Source organism: Capricornis sumatraensis, chromosome 11 (assembly GCF_032405125.1).
Source record: "Capricornis sumatraensis isolate serow.1 chromosome 11, serow.2, whole genome shotgun sequence".
Lineage (NCBI taxonomy): Eukaryota > Metazoa > Chordata > Mammalia > Artiodactyla > Bovidae > Capricornis > Capricornis sumatraensis.
In genome coordinates, this window is record NC_091079.1 from 22,974,666 (window position 1) to 22,991,465 (window position 16,800).

The window sequence follows — 16,800 nt, forward strand, 5'->3', positions numbered from 1 at the left end:
TATTTGGAAGGGGAGAGGAAAGAAGGACCCTTGTCTGGGAGTGGTCTGGGGCTCTTCCTGGCACTGTGAACTTGGGCGGAAGGCGGCCAGCCAGCTAGGTCCTTGAAGGAACGCAGGACAGAAGCCAGGAGGAAGTTCAGTGCTGGTTCTGGACCCGAATTGCCTAGCGTCCCTGGGCACGTGCTCCTCTCCCGTTGGAAGCATTCCCATCTGTAAATCAAGCGGTTCTGACTAGTTCGTCTCCGAGGTCCCTTCCAATGCTGCACACAAGGCTACTCCGTTTGCCTGAAAGGTTGTCTATAAACTGAATAAAAGTGGCTCCCTACAAAGCTTGGAATCCGTGGGTGGACAGATTCCCATCCCCCGCTGCCGCACCTGGCAGAGGGGACAGCTTGGACTTTTCCTACCAGGGGTTGACTTAAAGCGGGCGACCTGTGGGTCGGAGTCCACTGCCCCCTGGTGGCGTCCGGGCGGCTTCCGGACGGCGTGGGCCCGACGGCTGTGACTCAGGGGTGGCGCCGCGGCCGCGTGGCGGGAGGCCCGGCTGGGGTTCCGCCGTGGGCCGAGCCGCCACGGCACAATTAATTACCAGCTGCTGGGAATCCTTGTCGCCCGCTCGCGGTGACTCACCGGGCGGTCAGGCTCATTCGCCGAGCACGGGGGCCTCGGTTTCCAATATGAATTTTGGGGAGCGCGCCCGCTAGGGGTGGGGCTCCCCGCCCCCGCGCCCGAGGGCGAGCTCGGACCCAGAGGGGACCCAGCGGCCCAGACGTCGCCCGCAGGGCGGGCTCCCTTCCCCGGTACGCATGCCCGGGGCACAACCACCCGCAAGTCCCCAAAGTGTGATGGACAGCATTCAAACCGGGGAGCCTCCGTGGGTCCCCAGACTCTCCCGACCCTGAGTCCTGTGGACAGGGAGCCCAGCACGGCCCGAGGGGATGATCTGCGGGGATCTAGGCTCCTGGAGCGAGATGAGCGAGGGTTGAGTTTAATTCCCTGGCCTAGAGTCCATGGCTAGCTTCTGCCGCGTTTTTTTAGCCCGCCGCCCAGGGGAGGCGCCCCTTCCCCCAAGTCTCCCCTTTCTTGGCCGAGGTCCAAGGGATGGGGCGCCCAGGGGTCTCTGCGACTCCCGCTTGCCCCTTCCGGCTTCATTGCTCAAAAGGCTATTAAAGGGGCTGGTGGTAGAGGAAAACTCCCTCGACGACCTGAGGGAAGACGGGGGTGGGAAAGAGGGCAAAGGGGGCTGAACCAGGCGAGTCGAGGCGAGCGAGGGTTCCTCTCTGGGCTCAGCGAGCAGCTGTGCCCAGGCCGGCCGGGAGAGGCGCCGTCACGAGGGGCGGAGAGTCGCGGGGAGGGTCAGGGTTGAGTTCCGGGGGCACCGCGCGCCCATCCTCGGGGAACTAAGGAGTGTTTCTCGGAAAAGCAACAGGAAGCGGACAGGGGAGCGCGGCGTCCTCCCCAGCGGCCCCATCCCTGGAGCCGCGGCTCCTGCCATCATCAGCGCTCCCCGGCCGGGGCTGGGCCGACCGGCCGGCGGCGCCCTCCGGGTCCGACGCGGCCCTCGGGATCCCAGCGCGCCAAGAGGAGGTGCATCTAGACCCGTGACACACTCCCGCGGCCAGGTGGCTGACCCCCGGGGAAGCCGCGAGCGGCGGCGCGCTCCCCTCGGGCGCCCGCGGACCCGCCCCTCGTGCGCCCACTCTCAGCCGGATTTCTCCTCTCCCTTAAGCTGCCTGTCTGCCTTCTCCGGCTGCATGCCGTCTCTGCGTCCGAGCCCGGGTCTCTCAAACTCTCCGCCTCTCGGGGAGCTGGACTCGAGCCGCCGGAGCGGCCTCATTTATCCTCCCATCCCCCCGCCGAAACCTGCCGGCGCTCCGCCCCCACCCCTACTCGGGCGACACCCGGCCCTCCGCCCGCCTCCGCCCCCTCCCCGGTGCCACCGGGCGCCCCTCCCTGGCCCCCTCCGCGTGCGCCCTGCGCCGCGCTCGGTCTGCAGCGGGAGCCGCCGCCGCGGCTGCCTCGCCAGCTGGCTGGGGACCAGGCGGGAGGTGGCGCACCCAGGAGGCTGCGGGAGGGTGGAAGGAGGGAGGGAGGCCGGGCCTCAGCGTAGCCCGGCCCCCGCCCCCCGTGGCCCTCCCGCCGGAGCCGGGCTGCCACGCGCGCGCGCGCGCACACACACACACACACACACATACACACACACGCGCGCCCGCGCGCGCATACACACACTCACTCACACGGGCACACATACGCACAGACACACGCACACACACTCGGGCTCCCTCCGGCGCGCACGCACGCAGCGCTCCAGGCAGACCAGCGCTGCGGCCGCCTCCCCGGACGCCGGAGGGCCCCGACCCCGGCGCGGCTCATGCGCCCGAGCCCACCCCGCATCTCCGCGAGGCCCGCGGGACCCCTCCCGCCGCCGCCGCCGCCGCGCCCGCCGCCCCCGGAGGAGCGGACTGGCCGACCGCCGCCGCGCCGTCCCCCGGCCGCCCCCGAGGCAGCTCCGCCGCGGGCCCTGCCGCCCGGGGGCCGCGCCCCGCTCCCGCGCCTCGGGGGCTGAGCCCAGCAAACTTCGCGGAGCGGCCGACGCCTGGCGGGGACCCCGCCGCATCCCGGGGCGCTCGGGTGGACGCAGGGCGCTCGGACCTCCGGGCAGCGGGCCGCCCCGCCCGCTGCACCTGCTCGGCCCCTTCCCGAATCGCTGGGGACTCTGGAGACGCAGCCACTTCGCAAACTTTTTCACCCCCCTTCGAAGGGGGGCGCGGAGGGCTAAAGGGGGAAGGAGGTCCCGCGGGGCGCGCGCAAACCTGCGGGCTCCTAGCTGGGCGCCGCCTCCCCGGAGCCGGACCCGAAGGGGCGCGGGCCCCGGCGGCCGCGCTCCGGCTCCCGCTCCCGCCCCTGCTTTTCCGGCGGGAGCGGGGGGCGGGGTGCGGAGGGCAGCGAGGCCCTCGCGGTGCCCAGCGGGGCCGCCGTGCATGGCCCTGCGCAGTGGGGCGGGCTGTTTTGGCCGGGTCTGGCGCAGGGTGTCGGGGCTCCCGGACTCCTGGCCCCGGCGCTCCAGCAGCCTCCTGTGCCTGTCTGCCTTCTCGCCGGAGCCCGGGCCCGCGCCGCCCCTGCCCCGCCAACCGCCTCGCGGTGGCAGCGGCTGTGGCGGCCCCGGCGGAGGGGGGCCCCCCCAGCCTCCCCGCCCCCCGCCTCCCCGCTGCTGCTGCTGCTGCTGCTGCTGCTGCTGCCGCCGCCGCTTACAACTTGGAGGCGGCGGCGGCGGCGGAGGAGGCGGCGGCGGCGGCCGCCGGGCGCTGCAGTGGGACGCGCGCGGCTGCGAGCCTGCGGGACATGCCCCCCGCGCCGGCTCCTTGCTGGCGGCCATGAAGAGGCAGAACGTGCGGACTCTGTCCCTCATCGTCTGCACCTTCACCTACCTGCTGGTGGGCGCCGCCGTCTTCGACGCCCTCGAGTCGGACCACGAGATGCGCGAGGAGGAGAAACTCAAAGCCGAGGAGATCCGGATCAAGGGCAAGTACAACATCAGCAGCGAGGACTACCGGCAGCTGGAGCTGGTGATCCTGCAGTCGGAGCCACACCGCGCCGGCGTCCAGTGGAAATTCGCCGGTTCCTTCTACTTTGCCATCACGGTCATCACCACCATAGGTAAGAGCTGGGCGCGCCGCCGCCCGGCTCCCCGCGTCCCGGGAGGAGTCCGGGGAGGCGGCTGAGCGCGCAGCGCAGGGCTGGGTGCGGGGCGCCGAGGGTTAAACGCCGCCTGTCGCCGGCGCGAGGGGGGGCCCTTCCCGCAGCGCCCCCTCCTATCCGGGAGCCCCCCGCCTCTCCTGCGCCTCCTCGCCGGCCTCACCCCTCGCGGACCCCACCCGGGGCTCTCCTCCGCGCTGGTGTCTGGACCAGGCGTGCGAGCCCGGAGCGAGCGTGCCGAGCCTAGAGGGCGGAGGCGCCACTTTTGCGAAGAGAGTGGAGCGCTAAGAATAATCCCCTAGCAGACACCCACCCACCCACCGCCCCGGCGCGGGCTGGGCTGCGCGGGGCTCCAAGCCTTACACTTACTACCTCTCCCGGAGTTGGAGAGGGCTGGCTTGGCACCCGCGGCGCGGAGACCGACTCAGATGGCCCGGGCACTGCTCTTGGAGCGTGGGAGGCGCTGACCCTCGCCAGCCTTCTCCGAACCCACATCTCAGCTTTCCTCCCTCCTGGCTCCTCTTCTTCCAGGGCTGGAGCCCGGGTGTGCCAGGCCCCTGGCAGGAGAGAGTTTGCTGTTTGGTGATGTGGGGGGCGGGGGTGGGGTGGGGGGAGACTAGGGGGCCGTGACAGCCCGCTGAAAGGCTCTAGGAGGGCGGGGGCTGGGGTGGGGTGGGGACAGGACCAGTCCACCCCGGGGCTGTGAGGGTGGGTGAGGCAAGTGTGCTTACTGCTGAGAAGCTGGGGAAGTTCTGGCCCGGTTCAGGGAGAGAGTCCAGTTGGTACATCCTGTGGGTCCTGAGCCCAAAGGCATTGCCCACCAAGCAGTCTCTGGGGGGTTCCTAGGGCAGGACCCCCACCGAGGCCTAGGGGTTTAGAGAACTGTGTCTATCACACTTTGAGAGGTGGGGGAAGGAGCAGATCCCTGTAGCCCAGTGGAGGTGGGGACCCCTCCCCATGGAGGCAGGAGGTAGGGTGGTGTCTCTGGTTTGCAACTTGTCCCAGCACGGCTTCCAGCCCCTCCATGGCCACCCCCTTGGACCTGTCAGGGCCACTGCGTTGGCTCACGGGCATCACTCTTTTGCCCCCCTCCACTTATTTGTGCCCCAGCGCCCTGAGCAAAGGCCTCCTCTCCCCCCAGCCTCTCATCATCCCTCCTGCCTGACTTCGCTGGACCTCTTTCTCTGATTTTTCCTTCCCTTGATATTTTCCTTTCTCTGGAAAGCTCTGCATGCTGCAAAAACAGTATTTCTCAGTGCCATATGCAACAGGAAGCGCCAGCACAGGACGGCTTGTCTTTCCTTCTTGGTTGAAAAGACTTTGTAGAGAGTCATCTTGTTTGAAATGTTTAATTCATTGGTGTAGGTTTCTATGTTTTCAGAAGGAAATCGTCCTTCTGTTGTCAGCAGAACCAGCTTTGCTCCCTCTTGCCACACGCCCTTGGCCCTGTGGCCAAAACACAGAAAAGTCCTCCCTTTCCCACCCTGTGCTTCCAGCTCCCGAAAGGGCCAGCCAGCCAGCGTTTCTGTCTTTAAACTTTCAGCGTGAGCTGTGGCCAAGACACACATGTGCAGGATGGCAGTCTTGTGGGGCAGGGGCCTGCTTGTGGGAATGTGCCCCCCCCCCCACAACCGACCGCCCCTGGGGGAGGGGAAGAACTCATCATTCCCGGAAGGGCCTTGAGTGATGTAGACTCAAAACATAAAACCTGCGAGCATGCCGGCTTCCAGGAGTGACATGAGCCCAGGATACCTCGCTTGGGCTGGTCCTGAGAATTGAATTGCAGCATTGGCGAGATGGTGGTTGGAGTTACAAATCAAACCCAGAGATGGTCCATTTACCTGATCAGGTTCTTGTCGATTGCACTGATCGATTCTGATTGGTGGTTCTGGACATGTGCTTCTAACAGTTAGGGCTCCAAAAAGAAAGAGTCGAGACAGGGTGGCCGAGTGGATCTTAGCCAGAGGTGCAGGCGGGATTCCAGTCAGCACAGGAGAAGGGGCCGCTGATGACTGGGTGACGTTTTCTCAGTTCTTTTGTTGAATTTCCAACTGATTTTCCAGAAAGGAAGGTTGGAGTACATGTGTAAGGTTAGGAAATCAAGACTATCCTACCAGCGCTTCCCTGCTGTGGAAAGATGCTGAGGCTGGAGCCCACTGACCAGGCTTGGAACCTGAGGCCGGTCCGACCTGGAAGACCATGACGTGTGTGGGGTGGGCTGGTTCCTGACTCCCAGCCTCAGTTACCCCCACCTGTAGGAGGGCTGTGACTTGGGAACACCTACTGGGGTGACTCTGAAGAGCCAGTGGGCTCCCTCATGCCTGCAGCCACCTGGTACAGTGCTGTCTGCATTAGTAGGTGAGAATCCAGGAATTTTGACATCAGCCTCAGATTCTCCCCTAAGAAGCTGTTTAGTTCTGAAGAGCTTGCATTTGCAGGAAACCAAGCACCTTTCTAGTTAATTCTGTTTGTTTTCTTTTTTTAATATAAATGTAAATTAAGGTTCTCCTAGGCCTAGAACAAAACCCAGCCCCAAGCCAGGCCCTCTGAGGAGCCATCTCCTATCGGATGGTGATGTTGACGAGTCAGGTGCGTCCTCGCAGGGTTCTTTTTCGTCTCACCTTGAGCGGTTTCTTGAGCCTGTGTGCTCCAACTTCTAGTTCCAGCCTCCGAGGTGGGGCAGGCACCACCCGCACCGCTAGTGAACCCTGCTTCCTGGATGGATGCACTTACTAGCGCCCTCGGTGAAATGGATTTTAAGAACACGTATGATGACCACTTTGCCTTGGATCCGTGACCGCCGTCTTCATAAGAGGCTTTGCTGGGCTCTCACGCCGACCACAGCCCCTGCTATCCCGGGAGGCCCAGACTCAGCCAGCTTTGTCCCAAGGAGGGACGAGCACAGGTCACACTGGCTTTGAGAGGGCAGACTCACTTCCGTCGTTGATCCGGGCCTGGGTGCTGTCTGTCCCCGCTCGCTGCTTCTGAGGTCTGTGCCACTTGTAGCTACTGCCCAGTAGATCATGTGGTTGTTGGTTCTAAATTTGGCAAGCCCTAGGCCTTTGGAACTCTCCATCACATCAAGATGAAAATCCTTCTGCACACCCTGTCATGCCTGTCTGGTTCGCAGGAGGGTTGGATGCCCTCCCACCACACTTCCTGGGCTGTCGGGAGGAGTGGTGGGACTCGGCCTGGCAGGGCTGTAGAGTGCCTGGGCTGAGTTGCTCCGCTGGGGCTAAGGGCCGGGTGGGGAAGGAGCCCCAACAAACTTGTGCTTTTCCTACGGAGGCGCTTGAGGCCAAAATTATGTCCCATACTCAGTTACTACACCTGACGGCAGCGGGAATCTCGACACTTCTCTTCAGACTCTTCACCTCTGTGTTCTAAGCTGTTACCACCTTCGGGATCCTTAAGGAAGAAACTGTGCTTAGAATTCTGATCTCATTTGGAAGATCTAAGAGGGCGATTTAAAAACTGGTCCTCTCAGGGGAAGGAGGGAGTGGAGGACGTGCGTTTATGTTTTTGCTGCTGTTTGGAGGAGGGGAGACTGACATGGGGTGGGTCCCCCTAGCTAAAGGCTGGGTGGCTGCTGCAGGAACCAAGGTGATCGGCTCAGGGAGCAGGTCTCTGGTGGGGAGTGGGACACTGTCCCTGCTCGATGTCCCCTGAGAATGTAGTGGGACATTCCCTTTCCTCGCTCATACACAAGACCTTGAACAGAGTTCTCGCCAAGTGGGAAGTGTTTCCCGCGTCATCCTCTGGTGCTCCTGGTGCCGTGTTCTATCCATGGTTCACAGCCTCGCTGCGCTGCGCCTGCCTGGCCTGTGTTGCCTCTGAGGCTCTGGGACCGTCTAAGATGATAAGATAAGGTCTGGCCTTGAGGCAGGAGCGGGGCTGGAAGCCCACACAGTTGGGTACCATCCAGCAGGGAGCGCAGGGACAGCTGAACTCAGTTAACCCTTCCCGCGCCTCCAGCAGGCAACCTGGGTTGGTGAGAGTCCCCACTGGCCTTCGTCCTCCAGGACGCTTGGCTTCCCGTCCACCCCTCACTGCTGCTGCCGTCAGCGCCTCCTCCAGCTCCAGCGTTGTTGATGCCATTTATCCTGCCCCCGGGGGAAGTGCATCTTTCCTGGCACCCCGGGGCCCGTGCAGAGCCTCACACGGAATGGGCACCTCCAGGAGGACATTGGATGGGAGCAGGACCCCTGAGTACACTGCTTCCACACATGTCACCCCTGAGGCAGGAGGGAGCATCACCCCACTTTACAGATGAGCAAACTGAGGCCCAGAGGAGGCAGTGTGCACTGGGGCAGAGGGCCCAGAACTCCTAGTCGGGATCCCCTCACTGCCAGCTCCAAGCACAGATTCCACCAGGAGCCAGGGACGGGCCTGTGGAATCTTCCATCTGTGTCTTTCTGCTTCTCCTTTTGCCTCCAGCAATCCTGCTCAGCCAGACTCAGGTGGAGGCTTGGCCACCCACACACGGCGGGCTGGAGAGGAGGGCTGGGGTCTCCTTGTGACCTTCTGTGTGGCAGCGGGCTGGGTGCAGCCGCATGACAGGCCATGCTGAGCTCCGCCTCCCAGGCCTGCCTGGACCTGGCCTTGTGCCGTGTGGCCCTGGCCCTTCAGCAAACGCAGCCTGTCTGAACATGTCCTGGGGGAGGCGGAGGGCTGGGTTCCCTGACTCGGGGCAACCTGAGAGATGGCTCTCCTGAGGTGAAAGAGACACCACCACACTGAGGGCTTCGAGATGGCAGGTACAGTGTGAGACCCCGTGTGTGGACACCTGTTGTCTTCATCAGCCTGGACTTTCACTTTAAGCCTGGGAAGTGGGGGCAGGAGGTGACCCAAGCTTCCATGTGCATCTCCTCCCCTGTGGACCTGCGTCCACATCTCCGCCTGCCCACCCCATGCCCTCCCTCGCCAAGACCTCACTGCAGCTGTGTTCACACCTGCCCCGCCCATCCCCTTCCTTGCCAAGACCTCACTGCAGCTGTATTCACACCTGCCCCGCCCATCCCCATGCACCTGTGTTCACACCTGCCCTGCCCATCCCCATGCACCTGTGTTCACACCTGCCCTGCCCATCCCCACGCACCTGTGTTCACACTTGCACCTGCCCATCCCCATGGACCTGTGTTCACACTTGCACCTGCCCATCCCCACGCACCTGTGTTCACACCTGCACCTGCCCGTCCCCATGCACCTGTGTTCACACCTGTCCCTGCCCTTCCCCATGCACCTGTGTTCACACCTGCACCTGCCCGTCCCCATGCACCTGTGTTCACACCTGCACCTGCCCGTCCCCATGCACCTGTGTTCACACCTGCACCTGCCCCTCCCCATGCACCTGTGTTCACAGCTGTCCCTGCCTGTCCCATGCACCTGTGTTCACACCCATCCCTGCCCATTCCCACGCACCTGTGTTCACACCTGTGTTCACACCTGCCCCTGCCCATTCCCACACCTGTGTTCACACCTGTGTTCACACCTGTCCCCGCCCATTCCCACGCACCTGTGTTCACACCTGCACCTGCCCGCCCCTATGCACCTGTGTTCACACCTGTCCCTGCCCATCCCCGACATCCTCCCTGCACCCACGTGTCACACCCCACACACCCACGTGTACATCCATCCTTTCCTCCGTGCTGTCATTCGCTTACTTGTTCACTCACTCCTCATTGCTCAGAGCACTCACTCAGCTCTGTTCATGGTTCACGCTTCCCTCTGTCACTGGGATGTTGCCTAGTTCCTCCCATGTGCAGAGTGGGGTGGGGGCTGCTGTGAGGGAGGAGGTGCATGGCACCTCAGCAGGCTCAGTTAGGGTTAATGCCTCGATGGCAGGGAATCTTCAGGTTGTTTCAGCCTCATCTTCCCACCAGATGATCGGCAGATCTTGGTCACTTTTAATTTGAAAAATTTTAAGATGTTTGTATGAAAAAGCACACCTATCACAAATGTATTGCTCAGTGATCCCTGTAAGCAAACCCTGCCATGCAACCAGGACTGAGCTCAAAAGGCAGAACATTGCCAGCCCCCTGAATCCTCTGTCATCAGCCAGCCTTTTCTTGAATGCTTCTCGTGACAGGGAGCTCATCACTTCACGTGATGAAGTATGTGTGCCTCGATGAATGTGGAGGTTATTCCCTCCACAGGGAAAAGCAGTCTGCATGTCGAGGGCTGGCCTTCTCTCAAAGGACTGGCCAGTCTCCATGGTGGTTATTTGAGGGACCAGAAGGTCTCCATTTAGAAACTGGAACTTGGGGGTCCAGAGCCAGAAGAGGAGACAGAACTCAGCACCCGGAGTGCGGTGGGTCTAGAGCAGAAGGTATGCGGTGTGGTCCAGAGTGTGATGGGCACAGGGAGCCAGGATGGACAGGCAGCCAGCCCCAGGCAGCTGGCCTGTGCTCTGAGTCACACCAGCTGTGCCACAGGGCCGGGGAAAGCACAGGAGGAGATGAGTGGAGCGCTGGCATTAGGGAGCCAGGCCCCTGGGCTGCAGAAGCAGAGGCAGTGGACACTTGAGGGAGTCCATGGGCAGCGGGGTCTGGGATATGGAAGCTTGGTTGAGGGTCTTCTCCTCCATCTGGTGGCCATCCTCCTCCTTGCCACCCATTGGCAGGGGCTGGGGGGGTCTGGCATTCACTTCCTTAAGGGATTATGTTCAGAGTTCCCTTCTGCCTGCCTTCACTCTGGGACCTCTGCTTGTAGAAGGGTCTCCCTTTCAAACTGAAGGCACCCACCCTGTGGTTTACCAGTTCTCTGGTGGAAGGGCTGAGTAGAGCTTGGTTCCCTTCCTGTCCTGAAACAGTCTTGGGATTTTGGAGCTGGTCGCAGGGCCCCTGCGTTTCTTTCGATAGTGCCTTCATAAGCTGGGCCCTCTCCCCTGAGCAGTTTTGGCACACACATGTGCTCTCCAAGTCAAGTCTGATCACGCAGCGAGGGCAGAGAATCACCTCCCCGGGTCTAGCACTGTACTTCTGTGAATGCTCCCGCTCAGTATGCCAGCTTTTCTGGGCAGCCCCCTCCCTGCACTGATAAGTTCTGAGCCTTCGGCCCACTCGAACGTCTGTCGTCTGCTCCAAGAGAACTCTCCTGTAGTCACTGTCTTGAACTGGGGTGAACCCAGACCTTGATGTTGATCTCAGAGCATAAAACAATTATGTGCTGTGGACACAGAGAAATAGAGATGATTGATGGAAAGAAATTGCAGCGCGGGAAGATGAGAAAATTTAGGAGCTCCGTGAATGCACTGGCCCAGCTTGTCAGGACACCGTGAGATGTCTGCCCCCAGGCCTGGGGATACCAGCGTCCCCAGGCCTGGGGATACCAGCGTCCCCAGCTGGTGACCCTCTATTGGCTCGGGCACCTTCCCAGTCATGCTCCTTCCTGGGGTCTTGGTCATGAGCGAGGAGGGGGCCTGGCCGGGGAACAGCTGCTTAAAGGTGGGGCCTGCCCCGTGCGGTGGGCTTGTCGTGACCTGCCCTCACCCTTGTTGCGTCCCCAGCGCTGGGAGGGTCCCTGGGTGGTGGCAATGTGGTGAAGGAGGGGGCCAGACCCAGAGGTGGGTGAGCTGTGGGCTGTGGTGGGCTGGTGGGTGTGCAGGTGCGCTCGGTGTGGCAAGGGGCCTGCTGGGCCTGGCATGTGGAGAGCAGAGGGGCCCAGGGCCAGGCCCGACCTCTGGCCTCGGTCTTCCATCCGGAGGTGTGGGTCACCGTGCAGCCTGCCTCCAGAGCCTGAGTGCAGAGAGACTCGAGGGGCCGGCCGATCACGGGGTCCCCCAGCCTCCGGCAGGGCAGCTCACGTCTGCCTGTCCTGGAAGCCCGATCCTGGGCACACCCCTTTAACCTGCTTCCACATCCATGAGATGGGGATGCAGAGCTTGGCGACTGTGTGTCTCGAGCATCAGAGAACACACCAGAATGTGTGGTGAGAGGCCTCCTCTCGCGGCCCCAGCCTCTGACTGTGATGACGGAGGCTGGCAGGTGCCTCCCACCTCCCTGCGCCGTACCAGCTTAGGGGCCCTGGGACCATCTCCAAATTTCCAAGACTGTTTTGGGACAGGAAGGGAACCACGCTGGGAGCGTCATCATCACAGCCTCCCAGCCCGGCTCCCTGCCCACCCTCTGGGGGCTGCCCCGCCCCTGCAGGTTTCCGTCGCCCTGGCCCTTGTGGCTGCTGCCCCATGTCCACGTTGCATTAGAGAACACCCCTGGAGATAGCAAACCTGGCCTTCAGCAGAAGGAGGCTCCCATGGTGGTGGGGGGAGGCCAGGCTGGGGGCTTCTGGAGTCATGGGGTCCCAGCCTGGGCCATAGGTCTTCTCACCCCAGGCTTCTTGGGAAAATGTGACTTCCTGGGAGGCCACCCTCCTCCACCCTGCAGCCGCAGTGGCCCTTCTGAAGCCCACATCACCAAATTCCACTGCGACTGACCCCCCCCCTGCACCCCCAACCTCTTGGGTCAGAGCCAGGCCACCGTTTCTCCCACAGGGCATCCCGGTCTGTGTGTGTGATGCAACCTCCCCAGTGGACACCTGAGTGCCCAGGGCAGGGCTGGGCGCCCACTGGTCTTGGGCTCCCCGGGGCCCTCCTCAGGGCACCTGCTTGGGATGAGATTCACGCCCGGTGCCGAGAGCTGGGGGGGCCTTTGAAGTGAGTGCTTAGGGGCCCTCTTCCTGCATGGCTGGGCCCTGGGGCCCCTGGACGCGTGCAGGACACAGGCCCAGCTTCTTAAACCTCAGCTGTCAGTTTTAGGGAAGATGGCAGTTTGGAGACCTGTCTCGCTGATGGGGAGCACCTCGCTCCGACAGCTTGAATGTGTGATCTCAGCCCCCAAGGCCACCACCAGTGACAGGCCCATGTGAGTCTGCTGGGCACCTGGCGGGGAGAGACACCCACCTGCAAAATAGCCTTGGGCTGTTACGGCCTGCCAGACATGTGGGGCAGGAGGCCAGAGGCCTCCTAGAGGACAGCATCACTGGCCTTTGCCCGGGGCCGAGGGGCACAGGTGTTTGCCTTCTGCACCGCATTGTCATGGCATCCAGCCCTCCACCCTGGGGCATCCTCCCTGCCCTTCCAGCCTCCCCTCTCCACTGCCGTCCCCCTCCACCCCTCCCTGGACACCCCTGGCAGGCTGCTCCCACCTGAGACCCTGCCTGTGCTGGTCCCCCCGCCCAGCTGGCCTGTGCGCTCACAAGGCTCTGGGGCCACCCTTGAACCTGTCCCCTGACACTGTCGGGAGGTGACAGCAGGCCCCGTCACACGAAAGACGCTAGAGGGCTGGGGTCAGGGCTCTTATCCCGGTGTCCTGAGCCCCGGGGATGTGCTCACCGGGTGCTTGATGACTGACTGCCCGGGACGAGACGTTCGTGAGTGTGAAGCATGTGCAGTGGTGTGTTTGGTCCCCGTTGGCCACTTGGAGGTGTGCGAGGGGGCAGGCATCTGGGGTGCAGTGAGTCTTAGGGGCGGGTGAGGCCTGCCAGGGGGAGAGGGGCAGAGACTGGCGCTGGCAGCTGCTATGGGCACCGCAGCCCTGGGGTGTCCAGGCTGAGAGCGGGGCTGTTCCCTGGAGCCCGGGCCCCCAGAGTCATTTGTGGACGCACGCCTGCCTCCTTGCTGTTCCCCCTGCCCCACACCTTTGTGCTGTGGTCTTTGGCGCAGCGGAGCTTAGTGGGGATCTGCCTGTTGGCTCTTGGGGGTTCCTTTAGGTACTTCCTGGGGACAACTGGCAGTGTCCCTGCTTCTGTGGGCAGGGGACCGTGACTGCTCGTGACCCATGATGAGGATGCCGCTGTAAATGCCCTGAAGAGCACAGGCTGTGCGCGGGGCCCCGGCTCTGGTCCCCGTGTGACCTTGGGCGGGGGCACAGTTCCCCCCTCCCACCACGGACGTTTGGGGCTGGATGCCTCTTCGCGACTTCCCTGGTGGCTCAGGCGGTAAAACCGTCTTCCTGCAGTGCAGGAGACCCCGGTTCGATCCCTGGGTTGGAAAGATCCTCTGGAGAAGGGAATGGCAACCCACCAGTATTCTTGCCTGGAAAATCCCATGGCCGGAGGCGCCTGGTGGGCTACAGTCCAACTGAGCCACTTCACTTTCGCTTCCACGTCTTTGCAGTGGGGGCTGTCCTGTGCGTTTTAGGACACTGAGCAGCACCCCTGGTCTCCATCCTCTAGTTGCCGGTAGCAGCTCCCCTCCCCCACCCAGCAATGACAGATAAAAACGTCTCTAGACATTGCCACGTGACCTCCAATGTGCGCACACAGTCCCCTGTCCTGCTGACTTCTGCGGACGGGGAGAAAAAGCCGCCACCACAGAACGTGGTGGGAGGGGCCGAGTGATGTGGCGTGTGCGCGTGCGTTTTGGGTGCCTGGGCTGTGGGTTCCTTCCGTCTGCCTGGTTCCTCCTTCCTCCTTCCGGAGGAAGCCACACAACCGCCTGGGGTGCGTGGGGGGGTCTTTGGAGCGAGGTGACTCAGGCACAGTCCTGTGTGAAGGGCAGCTCAGGTGCCCCTGGTGTGAGTCACTCAGGGGGAGGAGGGGAGAGGCGTTGGAGAAAGCCACAGGAGGACACTCGGCCTCCCCTCTCCCCAGGCAGAAGTCGTAGGGGGCATGGATTCTGCTCCAGCCTAGCCGCGAGGCCCCAGTAAGTCTGGAGGCAGCCCCGTTCCCCTCGATCCTCACGTGTGCAATGTCGGGACCTTTTGTCTCTTGAACTCTGGTGGGAAGTGACTGCTGGCGATGCAGGGCTGGCCTGGCTGGGCTCCGACCACAGGTCTCATCTGGGCCCCAGGAAAGGGCCTGACCCAGGCTGCGGGGGATGTTCCCACTGAGTCCAGTTGTCATGAGAGGTTTCCCAGTGTGAGCACCGTTTTTGGGGAGACAGTGACCTCTTTGACCCCACCCCAAGTGCTGAGGGGCATCTATTTGGTCTAGCATCTATTTGGAGCAAGTGGCCAGAGGGATTCAAACACCAGTGAGCTCAGTGGATGCCAGTGTGTGCTGGTTCATAAAGTAGCTCTCGTATGGCTGGAAAGGAGAAGTAGTGAGCCGTGAAAAGATGGTTTTATAAAGAGGGGGGACGTTCCCCATCATTCTCCTATGGTCCTGTGGTCGCATGTGGGAATGGCTTTAGCTTTTCATGTTCACGCTTTTCTCTTTGCCCAAATGTATGCCCACTGTTTCTGTCATTTCATCAGGATGAATCTCTCAGAGACTGTGTTCAGCTGCCTGTAGCAGAGAACCTAGGCTACAGTGACTGGACCAAACAGCAATGAAGGAGTCTGGGGCAGGTAGTCGGGCTGACAGGTAGCTCCACGATGCCTTCAGAGACCCAGACTCCTGTCTTTCTGCCCAGCCAGCTATCTTGGCTTTAGTTCTTAGGCTGGTGCCTCATGGCTCTAAGATGGCTGCTCCACCTCCGGCATCACCTCCAGCATCCTTTCCTGGCAGGGAAAAAGAGAACAAAAGACAAAGATGTGTGCCAACTGAATCTGCTCCTTTCTAAACAGATTTCCTGGATGGCCCACCCAAGGACTTTTACCTACATCTCAGCCAGGATGGAGAAGGTGATGGCACCCCACTCCAATACTCTTGCCTGGAAAATCTCATGGATGGAGGAGCCTGGCAGGCTGCAGTCCATGGGGTCGCAAAGAGTCGGACGTGACTGAGCGACTTCACTTTCACTTTTCACTTTCATGTATTGGAGAAGGAAATGGCAACCCACTCCAGTGTTCTTGCCTGGAGAATCCCAGGGAAGGGGGAGCCTGGTGGGCTGCTGTCTGTGGGGTCGCACAGAGTCGGACACAACTGAAGTGACTTAGCAGCAGCAGCAGCAGCAGCAGCATTAGCCAGGAATGTGTGTCATGGCCAACCCTAGCTGAAAGGGAGTCTGGGAAGATATGGCATGTTGCTTTTCAAACTGAATGGGTTCTGAAGGTGAGGAAGGAGTAGAGATAGGTGTTTATATTCTCCCATGGTATCTATGGCATATGCCTGGCATTTTAGAGTCCTTTTCTCTTTAAGTTTACATCAAACACATCAAACGTTACTTTGTGTTTCTGCAGTCTTAAAGAAAATCTATTTTCTTAGCTCCATATCCACTAAAGGAATGTATGACCATCTATTTAATTACTTCTATGTATATGTTTTAATGTATATGGGGGAAGATGGAGGGCAAGAGGAGAAGGGGGTGACAGACGATGAGATGATTGGATGGCATCACTGACTCAGTGGACATGAATTTGACCAAACTGAAGGAAATGATGAAGGACAGGGAAGCCTGGCATGCTGCAGTCCATGGGGTCGCAAAAAGCCGGACATGACTTAGCAGCTGAACAACAACAAATGTATCTGTGTCTTTCCTCTTTTTTTTTCTTTTGTGCAATTATTGAACATCTGTGTGTGTGTGTGTGTGTGTGTGTGTGTGTGTTTGTGTGTGTGTGGATTCTGCTGGGTCATTTTTCCCGCTTAAGGCTTTGCTGTCATGGCAGGATTCCTAGGGTAGAGGGCAGAAGCACCTGGTAGTGTTGTGTGTTGTCCTGTAATCACAAAAGCATATGGTGCAAGGCTTTTGGTCTCGCTGCACTTGCAGCAACCCTCAGCAATATTGAAGACTTTTTTTTTAATGTTCGTAATATTTCAGAACATTTTACGAGTAATCTCTGTGTGGCCTGAACCAGGTCGTGTCGGGTTGGAGAGCTGGTGTCCACAGCTGTGGACCCAGCTGGTCCAGTGGGGTCCGTGGGTTCAGTTGACACCCAGAACCCACAATCTCCCAGACACCCCAGAAGCAGGCAGAGAGAAGGGAGCCAGTGAGCTTTGGCCTGGTTCCCAGGGTAGGAGGTTTTGCTTGATGATGGCCTGATACAGCCAGTTGACTTGGTCCCTGAAACTCTGGGCTGGGAGGCAGCCCCACCGGGGAAGAGAGCTGTGTGTGACCCATCAGTCACGTGGTTGTGGCCATAGCATGGATGGTGGCAGCATGCCTGCCCGCCCTAAGCCGGTGAGAGACAGAACTTCAGAGGTGGAGGGCTTCTCCATCAATATGCCTAGAGTAACATTTCTGTGATGACCCTGTGGATATAGCTTGTCTTGGTGTTACTAGTT

General features: G+C 61.1%; 2 protein-coding genes across 2 annotated transcripts in view; one reads left to right on the forward strand and one right to left on the reverse strand.

Annotated features, from left to right (window-relative positions):
- Nucleotides 1–2,233: 2,233 nt before the first annotated feature.
- Nucleotides 2,234–3,376, reverse strand: LOC138088284 (basic salivary proline-rich protein 1-like). Its single transcript, XM_068983407.1, has one exon. It carries the CDS (start codon nt 3,374–3,376, stop codon nt 2,234–2,236), a length of 1,143 nt encoding a protein of 380 aa, XP_068839508.1.
- The window catches only part of KCNK9 (potassium two pore domain channel subfamily K member 9), a 97,589-nt gene continuing 84,163 nt past the window's right edge, over nt 3,375–16,800 (forward strand). The window contains exon 1 of the mRNA XM_068984076.1: nt 3,375–3,657. Within this exon, the coding sequence (XP_068840177.1) occupies nt 3,375–3,657 (283 nt within the window). The remainder of the gene's footprint in view (nt 3,658–16,800) is intronic.

Excerpts from the sequence above, each read along its gene's own strand:
- LOC138088284 (XM_068983407.1), bottom strand. The coding sequence starts at position 3,376 with ATGGCCGCCAGCAAGGAGCCGGCGCGGGGGGCATGTCCCGCAGGCTCG.